This window comes from Antennarius striatus, chromosome 10, assembly GCF_040054535.1.
Source record: "Antennarius striatus isolate MH-2024 chromosome 10, ASM4005453v1, whole genome shotgun sequence".
In the NCBI taxonomy this organism is placed as follows: domain Eukaryota; kingdom Metazoa; phylum Chordata; class Actinopteri; order Lophiiformes; family Antennariidae; genus Antennarius; species Antennarius striatus.
The window spans coordinates 10,923,156-10,935,487 of NC_090785.1; the positions used below are offsets into that span (position 1 = coordinate 10,923,156).

At 38.1% G+C, this 12,332-nt stretch overlaps 1 protein-coding gene across 1 annotated transcript in view; it reads left to right on the forward strand.

Annotated features, from left to right (window-relative positions):
* The window catches only part of LOC137603184 (protein diaphanous homolog 1), a 96,967-nt gene extending 85,167 nt beyond the window's left edge, over positions 1-11,800 (forward strand). The window contains exon 28 of the mRNA XM_068326422.1: positions 8,153-11,800. Coding sequence (XP_068182523.1) covers positions 8,153-8,340 — 188 coding nt within the window. The 3' untranslated portion in view covers positions 8,341-11,800. The remainder of the gene's footprint in view (positions 1-8,152) is intronic.
* The last annotated feature ends 532 nt before the right edge of the window (positions 11,801-12,332 follow it).

A 12,332-nucleotide genomic window follows, 5' to 3' on the forward strand; every position in this document is an offset into this window, starting at 1 on the left:
GTAACTGAAAGCCACGAGGCCACGAGCTTTCAGAGGCTGTATACCCCCCCCCTCACCTTTGACCTGCCCCTCAGCTCACTGCATGTGCTTGAGCTAGTTGTGTAGAATGAGCAGAGCTACAGCTGTCTGCCCCACCGTCTGTCTACTCTTTCAAACACATATAAACAAAGAACACACAGCAGATGTTTGCATGCCATCACAAAGACACACATCCATGTCTCCATACTAATACAAACACCCAAACAGAGACTTCTTGTTCCACAGGACACATTTCTTCACAGAATATTCCAAACACCATCTCTCTGGCCTTCTTCATTAGATTATAAATTATTGTCGATTTGTGTTTTGTTTCATTACACTTAGGAACTTTTCTAGGTTGATTTATAGGAACATGAATGAATTTCAGGGCATTCATGTGTGGAGGAATGACACTCACATCCCCATAGTCCCATCTGCTGGGTCATGACTCTTCCAGGGCGACCAATCACAATAGCGACTAGCTGACAGGCACCAATCACAACAGAGACAACGATTAGGGGTCTGGAAACAATAGGCACACACTTGCTCTGCAGACAGTCTGTTCATACAAAGACCCCAACAAAGATACACACACACACACACACGCGCACACACAAAGCAGTAAGAAACGACGCATAAGTAAAACCATTATTGTTGCAGTGATTGTTTTAAATGCATAATTAACACCACTTAAGAAAGTACTAGCCATCAAGTCACACATCTGACATAAAAAGATAAAGAGCATAGTTGCACATCAATACTAACCCCTAGGCAGAAGCTTGCAGTGGTGTCACATGACGTCACTCTTTCCAAACATCCTGTACTGCAGAGCAGTAGTGTGTTACACAGCGCTGCCTGAGGAGGGTGATATAAGTCCCTTCTAAAATGGGTACAGGGATGGAGGTCCATCCTACATCTGCAGTTACACCATCAGACTAGTTGTGGCACTGCTTCCGTGCTGTCATGAGGCTGTAATTTTGCTGCAGTTGCTGTATTAACAATAAACCAAGAGTACAAAAATGGCTGCTTCCTTATCAACCATTGGGATCCTACTCTGCAGACTTTAGATTTTGTTGTATGTTGTACAATAAACACAATCTCTAAATCAGGAGTAGCTATACTCCTTATATTTCTTAAGGAAGCTCTTTCTTTCTCTCAAAGCCCTTTAAAGTCTGCAATTCTGTCATTACTCTTTCTCCTGTATTTACATGTTTTCCCTCACCAGGCCACATAATACCGTATAATTAAGCCTTCTTTCTCTCAATGGTCATTACTGAGTCTCCCGTAGTGTAATGTGTTACAGATGATCTTTTCACTACACTCTTTGTGCCACTGATCACCCCTGTTTGCAAACTCATTCATTCAACCTTACTCCCATCAGTAAACACTCCTTAAAAGATGTCTTTGTTGGGAGTCCCGCCATCTCTTTTCCTATTGCTGTAATATCTAGGCTTTTTGCCAAGGGCATGGATCATATGATCAACATCACAGATACTTTTTGATACCTCACACAGAGTATTTCCTGTGTTTGTCGTGCCTCATGTGAAATGGCTTGGAAGAAAACTTTTAAAAAATCTTGTTCAAAATGACAGTCACAGATACTGTACATTAGCTTTAGTTAAAAGCCTAGTATGGGTTAAGTTCCAAAAGCATTGGATCAAATTTATTTTAGGGTTATTTCCCCAATATGAGAATATATAGCACAGACAAACTTATTTCAAAAGATGCCTTGTTTGGGTATATTATAGCTTTGGCTCATTTCTTGAGATTCAATTGCAATTACAAAGACACAAAATATCATAAAGATTTAATGATTTTTTTATTCCAATTTCTCATCATCTTGGGGGGTGTATAAAAATTTGTCAAATTGTAAACATTTGATGAGGTTAAATTTGTTTGACATTATGGCTGCATCTCCATATAGTGGATAGATGGTTCTCCCTCGGGTGCTAAAACTATCTGTCGTGATTTTCTTTCCCAGGCTGAGGTAGATGCTGCTAATGCAATTGTCTTGATTATGGGGGACTTTAATTACATTAGTTTGCACAAACATTTACAAAGATACCATCAATGTGTCACCCAAAATGAAGTTTTTTTTCGACCGAGATTAAAACATTCAGACTTTCATAATATGAAGATTTTCTCTCAGATATAATGGTATGCAGTACTTCATTGTTATTTTACAATGGCCCATAAAGGAGTGAAAACAGTGGCATATGGAATTAACTTAATTGTTTTTGCAAATAATGACAGTTGGATGAGCTGGATCATGAGACAGCTTTGCAGAGGTAAATTTGACTCTAAGGAATTAACAGTAGTGTTACAGTAACAGACAGAATGACAACCACAAACTAATATGTTATATTAGGAGTCATTAAGAGTTGTAACACGATAATATTTTCACTGTACTATAAAAGTATACGATATCAAGGTAAATGGTGTTTCTTCTTGAAAAATCCTCCCTTTGAAAATAAAAAAAAACTAACATAATAGGATGTTTAAAACATATAATCTATGCAAAGCGATATTTTACTTGAGGGACAGCTGAAGGATGGAAAACCTGAATGTGCCTGAAGGCATGAGTAAATAATTTCAACTTTGCATTTTACAAATAGTATGTACAGTTATGTTCATAATAATAGCAGTGTGTCTAAAAATGTGAGGTAAACATCAAAATTCTTCAAATACTTTTTATTCTAATGCACACAATTGCATTGGGGAGACTTCACATTCTATTCTCAAAGTAAGAAAAGTGGAAAAAGTCAATGAATTTGATAATATTTTACAAAAGTCAAGAAATATAATGTTCAAAAAATAGCAGTGCTGAGTTCAATTAGTAATGTCATAGATTATGTGAAAGAAAATGGGATTAAACAGGTGGCTCTTAGTTAAGGATCAAGTCTGATGCTGTATATGCTGGCTATGCATTTGTCCTTGAAACTGTCAAATGTGTCGTTCAAGGAATTATTCAGAGGATGAGCGCTCTTTGATTGAGACATTAATAAAAGAGGGGAAAACCTGTAAAGAAGTGCAGAAAATGATAGATGTTCATCTAAAATGATATCAAATGCTTTAAAATGGCAACAAAAACCAGACAGGCGAGAAATAAAAAGAAAAACAGCTATTTAAATTGATTGGCAAATAACCAAAATGGCAAAGGCTCACCCTGTGATCAGCTCCAGGAGGACCAGAGAAGACCAAACGTGGTCTCTGAGTACTGTAACAACCAGACGACGTCTGCGTGAATGCAACCTACCAGCAAGAATCCCCTTGCAAGCTCCCATTGTTAAAAAGAGATGTGCTGAAACGGTTAGCTTGCCAAAGAACACCTCGACTGGTCTAAGAAGAAATGGCGCAAATTTTTGTGGACTGATGAGAGTCAGATTTTTCTTTTTGGGTCTAAGGGCCACACACAGTCTGTCAGACGACCGACAAACACTGAAAATGAAGCCACTTTACAAAGTGTAGACGGTGAAGCATGGTGGTGCAAGCATCATGATATGGGGATGTTTCTCATACTGTGGTGTTGGTCCTATTTATCAAGTACCAGGGATCATGGATCAGTTTGAGTCCATCAGAATACTGGAGGTAGTTATGTCGCCATATGCTGAAGAGGAAGTGCCCTTTAAATGTGTGTCTCAACAAGACAGTGACCAGCAAGCGAGAAAATCATGGTTCCGGACAAACAAAATTCAAGTAATGGGGTGCCCACCAAATTCCTGGAACCTTAATCCCATAGAAAACTTGTGGGCTGACACAAGAAATGTTGTTAATGAGGCAAAAACCAAGAAAGGTAGAAGAATTGTGGAACCTACTGCAATTCTCCTGGGCTGAAGTTCTCGTTGACCGGTGCCAGAAGTCAGTCGACTCCATGCATCACAGACATGAAGTTATGCAACTAAATATTAAGTTGTGATTCTCAGAGAGTTAAGTCTTCAAGCATTTCTTAGTTTATACAGTAGATTTTTGGGTCTGCAGATAAAGATGTCAACAGTGCTATTTTCTTAACATTATATTTCTTGACCTTCTGTAAAATATAGAATATAATAGAAAGCTTTTATTGTCACTATACATAGTATAATGAGATGATGATCAAATTCAATGACTTTTTCCACTTTTCTTGCTTTAAAGTAGAATATGAAGTTTCCCCAATGCATTTGTGTGCATTAAAATCAAAAGTATTTGAGGTATATTGACGTTTACTCACATTTTTAGACAAAAGCTATTAATTATGAACATAACTGTAAATGTCATGACAGGGAAATTTTCCGTTGGTGGTGAATTCTACTTTAGGTTATCTTTCTTGTGTTTTTGCTCACTTCTCATGTCCGGTTTTTTAAATTATATGTTGTTATATAGATATTAAGCTTTTTTGTGTACTTTATTCAAACTTTTATGTATTTGACTTATTCCTGTATAGCAATGGGAGCCCTTAAGGCACCCGGACAACAAGTTGGGACAAGTGACATCCTCAGTTAAAAGTACAATTTACCTTGTGTTGGAGTTTGTGGTAGAGCAGAAAGACATCATGGATGGTGCTGCAAGGATGAGGAAGGTTAGTTTGCTTTTTAGGATGGGTATTTAACTGGGAACTCTGGGATTTTATTTTTAATTTATTATAACAAAATCCCATCTTTTTGGATGGAGTAGTTACTGCATTAAGATTTTGAATATTTTAGAGGAATTCCTATTGCTCATCAGGATACTTTTTGTTACATATGTGTTATTCCTCTGTTCTAATCCAGCTGCTTTAACATGATTTACTCATCGTTGAAAACATGTTTAATGTTGACCTTGAATTGATAGTTGAAACTATCTTAATATGCTTATTAAAACTGTCCATTGATGAAAAGCTTCAATAACACATCAAACTACCTCATCTGAATCAGCATACTCAAAATTATTTTCTCATAAGGCTGTTAGACTTAAAGAGGTAGGTGAGAGTGTAGCCAAACAGCATAGGATGGTGGTGTGTAGGATGACTCTGGTGGTGAGGAAGATGAAAAGGGCAAAGGCAGAGCAGAAGACGAAATGGTGGAAGCTAAAAAAGGAAGAGTGTTGCATGACTTTTAGGAAGGAGTTAAGACAGGCTCTGGGTGGCAAGGAGGTGCTTCCAGATGACTGGACAACTACAGCTAATGTGATCAGGGAGACAGGTAGGAGAGTACTTGGTGTGTCCTCTGGAAGGAAAGTAGATAAGGAGACTTGGTGGTGGAAAGAGGAGGTACAGGAGTGTATACAGAGAAAGAGGTTAGCCAAGAGGAAGTGGGACTTTAAGGATTTTAAGTACTTAGTCTCAACAGTCCAGAGCAATGGAGAGTGTGGAAAAGAGGTGAAGAAGTGTGTACAGGCAGGATGAAACGGGTGGAGAAAAGTGTCAGGTGTGATGTGTGATAGAAGAGTTTCAGCTAAAATGAAAGGAGGTGTACAAAACTGTGGTGAGACCAGCGATGTTGTTTGGTCTAGAGACAGTGTCACTGAGGAAAAGACAGGAGGCAGAGCTGGAGGTAGCAGAGATGAAGGTGCTGAGGTTCTCTCTGGGAGTGACCAGGAAGGATAGGATCAGGAATGAGTACATCAGAGGGACAGCACATGTTAGAGGTTTTGGAGATAAAGTCAGAGAGGCCAGACTGAGATGGTTTGGACATGTCCAGAGGAGAGATAGTGAATATATTGGTAGAAGGATGCTGAGTTTTGAACTGCCAGGCAGGAGGCCTAGAGGAAGACCAAAGAGGAGGTTTATGGATGTAATGAGGGAAGACATGAAGGTAGTTGGTGTGAGAGAAGAGGATTCAGAAGACAGGGTTAGATGGAGGCAATTGATTCGCTGTGGCGACCCCTGAAGGGAAAAGCCGAAAGGAAAAGAAGAAGAAGAAGCTGTTGACTTAAAGAGAAATATCTGACATAATTTTAATCTTCAGGCTACTCCTTAAATTCATCTTGTTCGTCTGTAGCAACTGTCTTATCCTGATCGTCCCCCTCATCCTCTGTTCTCATTCTCCTCTGTCTTTTTCAGAGGGGAGTGGAGAAGGAAGTGAGATGAAAGGAGCTGACAGCTTTTTAAGATCTCTTCTCTGTCATGCTTCTTTTTTTTTCTTTTTTTACACTTATTACTGCAGTCCTACGTAAAGACACACTTTTGCTTGTTTTTGGCTCATGTCCATAATTTCTAATTGATACATTTTGAATAAAGTAGAGCATTGGATTGGTATGCAAGCACGTATTGAGAACAATTGGGGAAGTAGGTTGTTTTTTTTTAAGTGTTTTTTTATGAAGGTTTTATAGGAGGTGAAAAGTGATTTGTGCACCTCGCCAAGGAAAAAGTATTAGCGGATAATTTGACACCAGTTTTTTTTTTTCTTATATCCAGCTGAGGTTCATGATTTAAGACAACAAGTTAACACAACAGGAGTCTAAAAACAAACCTTCCTTGTCCTCTGTCTCCCCAGACTCAATTGTGTCTTTGTCACAGCTAGTTTTGGAAACCTGTTAGGTAACTCTGTGTGTGTTTTGAGGCATCAGAACCATGTGTTGAATCATTGTTGTGTGTGTAAACATGGTTCATTTGCATGCACGTGTTGTTTGGTTTTGAAACAAAATGTAAACAGGATCATTTGGACAGAAACACCTCAAATCTATTTGTATATCTGTACTGATGTGAGGAATAAAGAGTTCTGAATATGAGACATGAAATAACAACAAACACAATCTCCCACTGACCTATATTGAGTAATTCAAAATGGCCACTGCTGCACAGCTGTCCACCCACACAGGAGAATAAAGATGGGTGAAGGATATAGAGGTGGGGGGGGGGGGTGAGAGAGAAAGAAGGAGGAAAAGCCACAGTAAGCAGGTAGAATAACTGACAGCAGCCTTAGGACACATTCTGTTTCGATTGTGTTTCTCTGTCTTTGTGGATATCTCCTCCTCCTGACTGCATTCGCTATTTCTCTGTGAGATATTTTGCTTCTTGCTCATCATTTCCTCCTTTTACTCATTCTATCCATGTTCATCTCATTTTCTTTCATCCGTGTCTCTGTAATCTTCCCACAGTGTGACTCATCCTGCCCGTACTGGTGTCTCACCCCTCAGTTGTATCTCTCCTTCCCTTCCTACTTTTTTTTTTTACCTGAGTTCCATATTTTTCCCATTTCTTCCAGAACATTTTGAGTCTAACCTGACATTAGCAGTGAGGTGGTCCAGACGTCAAACTAATCCACACCATTAAGCCATTTCTGTGTGTGTGTGTGTGTGTGCGTGTGCGTGTGCGTGTGTGTCAGTTTAATGCTAATGTGTGTCTGTTCGGATAGAAGGAGGTCTGATGTTCTAGCATGAATTCATTTGCTCTGTGCTTGACTCTATACATTCTAATCTACTGTATGTGTGTGTGTATATATATATAATATATATATATATATATACATACACACATATATATACACATATTTATATGTAAATATATTTAAATGCACACACACACCACACACAAAAAGCAAAATTTAAATGTTTATGAACCCTCCCTATACTGATATTAAACCAGCAGCATGTTTGGGTGCCAGTTCACTGCCTTCACAAAGAAAAAATTCCACTTCACAGGGCAAAAATAAACTTTCAGGAGGAACCATGAGTCTCGGAACACAGTGCACACACGGATGCTGTCAGCCAATAGCAGTGTATATAATTTTAAAAATCTGCGACATAATGAAGCCGTGCATCTTGAAGCATGAATAAGCGAGGTAATACTGTGTGTGTGTGTGTGTTTGTATATGTATATGTATATATATTTATGTATATATATATATATATATATATATATATATATATATATATATATATATATATATATATATATATATATATATACACATATATATACTGTATATACATATGAAGCCGTGCATCTTGAAGCATGAATAAGCGAGGGAATACTGTGTGTGTGTGTGTGTGTGTGTGTGTTTGTGTATACAGTATATATATATATATATATATATATATATATATATATATATATATATATATATACACACATATATATACTGTATATACATATATACAGTATATGTACAGTACACACTGTATATATATATATATATAAAATATGTAATTCCTTGACCGCTGTCCTTCTCGTTCTCAGCCAACCACAGACGAGCTGGTCATGCAGTGACCAACATCTTGGCCAAAGAACTGATGCAGGAAGACACGCCTCCAACCAGTGCAGTGCTCACTAAGAAGAAGAAGACAGAGGATGCAGAGGAGCCTACATTAGAAGGAGCAGAGTCGTTAGAAGAGTTACTGGATGCCGCTCCAACTCGGTCCAGTTAGACACCCTGGGCTTAGGGGGTTTTTAGTCACTTATATCCAAACACAAATTTAATTCATATTAATTTCAGGGGCTAATACCCATTGAGATAGTTTGATTAAAACCCTCTCCTTGTTTTCTGGAAAAACAGGCGGAGGATGAAGGGCTCTCAGCCATAACCCTTGGATGCCCCGATCAGTCTTTGCATCTTTTCCATTTCCGTGAAGATTTAATCTTTTTTCCTTATCATGCACACAAAATCCATTCAAATGTTCTCATCTGTATCTGCTTCTGTCACATCACTTGAATTTCACCTGTCATTCTTTTAAAGGCATTTTGAGTGATTCCAAAGACTTAACTCAAGAAGATGCCACAGGTTTTTTCATGGTTCTTTCCAAGTCCCAAATGTAACCTTGGAATTTTCAGAATGTGGTACATCATGCAGGTGCTGCATTATCTTCTGCTTCTTCCAGGGCTGTGCCACATTCTTTTTCACTTTCCTTTTTTAGAATCTGAACATATCACTTTATAATTTTCTGATATCAGTTGTTACTATTTGTAAATGTTAAGTCATTTTGCTGTATTATTGAAAAAGAAGTGCCAACCATTAGAAATCCAGACTGTTTGATTCAAGATTTGTCCTTTCACATTTTGCACTGGGCTGGTGCGCGGACCACTCGGACATTTTTCTCCAGAGTGTGCGTGTTTCAGTTTTCTTTTTACAGAGAAGGGATTTTGTTCACAGGTGTGCATGCGTAATTTAGATTTCATATGAAAAGAGGGACAATTTTGATAAACTTTTTGAGACAAACTTGTCACAACAGTAGCATACCTGAAAATGAACATTGCCATAAACCCCCGAGAGTACAGTTAGTTTGGGAGAGGAAATTTTTCCACCGTCTGTCAAACCCCCAAAAAATCTGTTTTTAAAAGCAGTTTACATTCCTGTGTTTTAATGTGTCGAGAGTGTGATGTAAACTGCCTTTTTTTTGGTGCACGTTCAGCTTCCTCTCTGTGTGTCTGCGTGTGGGTTTGTGCATGTGGGTGTCCATCTGTAATTACTGCAGGGTCCTGTCTGTTTTCATAAACTCTAGGTTTCATTACCAGATTTGTGGTCTTTTTGCTGAGGATATATCACACTGGAAACTGCCCTAATACTGCTGAGACAAGCACTTGTTTATGTTGCTCACCCACCTTCCCTCCCACTGAACTGCTACAGAATTTACTGAATGTCTGGCCTTGCTGCTTTTTGTATTCAGTAGCCATCAGTGTACATGTTGCTTGACCTTGTGTTATTTATTCCTATGCAAACACAATACTGTAGTCAGCCTCAGGATGTAGAAGCTGCGAGATGGGCTTCATCAAGCAGGTAGTGGAAGATCAGTGGTTCATACTGTTGGTGAATACAATTTGAATGTCATCAGAAATATCAGAACTAGCGTTTCAAAAAACTGGTGCTGGTGGTTCATTTGGATTCAGTAACGTTTAAAATAACTAGATGCAAAAGCAGCTCCTTTTCCTGTCATCACAGAACGTGTTGTCGCTGAACTAAGAGAAGACGTGATCGCTGTACCCATGTCACCAGCACCGGGTGTGTACCACATATTGAAAAGTGTCGCTTTTCAGCATTAAAGACATACACACAATAATGGAAATGTCAAAACATCACTGGAATTTTTGTTTTCTAATTTGAGTCATTCTTTAGTTGATTTTTTTTTTTTAAATAATGTTTTGTATGAAAATTTTTACATTTGATTATTTTAATGTATTTGAATGGACACAGGATTTTTGTTTTCCAGAGATCTCCTTTTGAACAGCGCACATTCTGTTTGCTACGCAAAACTATTAAACATGTCTTAAATACTTAAATGATCTGACGCCTCGTTCTTCCAGATCAGAACATAGAAATCATCTTTAGATGTGTGTTTGTGATGAAATGTCTGCGCTCGTGTGTTTTCGAGCACAGTGAAGTCCTTTCAAACGAATTCTCTTTATTGTAAGTATGCATTGAAATTCCAGATTGTGTCTATTCAACTGGAATGTTTTTGACAAAAGGCAGAAGAAGAAAAGATAAATATTAAATAGCGGGATTAGTAGTTTTCAAAGAGTATTCCCAACTTTTAAACTGGGTGTATTTTAGTATGAGGAAATACCCGACTTGTATGTCTGCCGCCTCTAGTTAGCATAGACTGAAAAGTTTCTCAACATAAAGACAGGTCATGTTTTCCACTGATCTCCCTGTAATGGTTGCCTAGCCAGTTCTGGTCTGTCTGGGAAAACCCTGCTGTGTCATGCAACTACACAAAAATAACTCTTTGCTTCGGCTGTGTTCTGGAGGAGTGGATTCATTTCACATAGAATATTCTCCACCTTTTATATAATAATCTCTTCTAGTGCTGCGAGTTCAACTGAAACTTTTGCATCAGTTTTTAAAAAATGAGATGAACTGATAAATTGAATAATGAACGTGGAAAGTTCAATCTGTGTGAAGATGAGAGACACTTAGCCCACGCTCAAGAAATCTTTATGGACAGTGAAGCTCTCCAGTTAAATCCATGTGTCCTGATATTACTAGTTTTATTGTTTTAACAAATGTAGAGAGCTTTCAAAGTGTTCAAACTTACTTGCAATGCACAAACACATCTCCCTCTTATTAAGTGGGATTCCTGTTATCTCAGCCCAGACATAAGTTTGAGAAAATTAGTTCTTCATTGAAGTCATGTGACAAAGTTGGAAAAGCATAAATTCATGTTGCTCTGGTTCTGTTAATGAAGCTCTCAGCTTTTCGATGACCTGGGCTGCAGCTGCTGTCCTTCCACCTGATCAAATTTCCAGAAAGCCCTGACTTTTTCCTCATTATATATGATCAGTGCTTGGTCACACACACAATATAGCAGTGATTCAGGCTATACGCTAAAAAACAATGTGTTTACTCATGCAAATGTCCAACACTCTTGCTGTCTCTCAACATCTGATCCTAATCAGAGAAAAAAAGGTTTTCCACCAGCGGTCCTTCATCTGATGGTATACTGCAGAGAGTTTGTATTCATGATCTAATTTGAAATAATTTGCACAATCATAGGTGATATTCACTCAATTTATGAAACAGTTCTTAACCTGTTGTTTCATTCATTCTTTGAAGGGAGTTCAGAAGTTTTCTGAAGAATTGTAGATGAAGACTTAAGAATTAACTTTCATCAGTTTTCAAAGTTAACATGCTAACCACCTAGCCCAGGCTGTCTTTTTTTACTGTTTTTTTTAAAAAGGTTTTTCATTCATTGGAGGTCTGATACCCCTCCCTCATTATCCATTTCCTATGCTGCTTTCTCATTAACTTTTCTTTGTCTTTAGTCACCGCTGGTTTAGTCTAGATTGGTCACCACCTCACAGAATTATGTAAATGTACTCTACACTTATGTTTCACCTGATGCTTGACTTCTTTGCTGCTTCACCTCTCAACAAATCCAAATAAAGAGCATAAAACCTGAATTTCCCTTGGGATCATTAAAGTATATATCTAAAAAGAAAAATGTACACTAAAAAAAAAAGACAAAATATCTTTAATTTATTCTGAAGAGCAGATCAAGACTGACCACAGGATTGAAGAACAGAATTAGTCACTGTAGATAGTGTGTGGGTCTGACAGACAATCAGTCCTCTGGATTAAAACCATGTACATGTCAATACGAACAACACTTCGGGACCTGTTGTAAAGAAAAAAGAGTTTCCAGTGTTTCCGATATGTTCATTTTCTGACTCATCCTGCTTTTTGTCATATTTGCATCCTTGAAAGCAGCCTATAGGCCTATTCTAATTTTGGTGTGTCTGAATGTGTTTACTTCAACTGCTGCTTTTTCATGCTCATGAGTATTTACACACCTGCTTGTGTACACATGTGAGAATGTGTTCATATCAACCACAGGGACCTGAACCAAGATGCAAAGCAAATAGTGTTCATGGAGAATGGTTGCCGACGTCATCTGTGAACAGAATGAAACAGACACCGTGTAGGAAA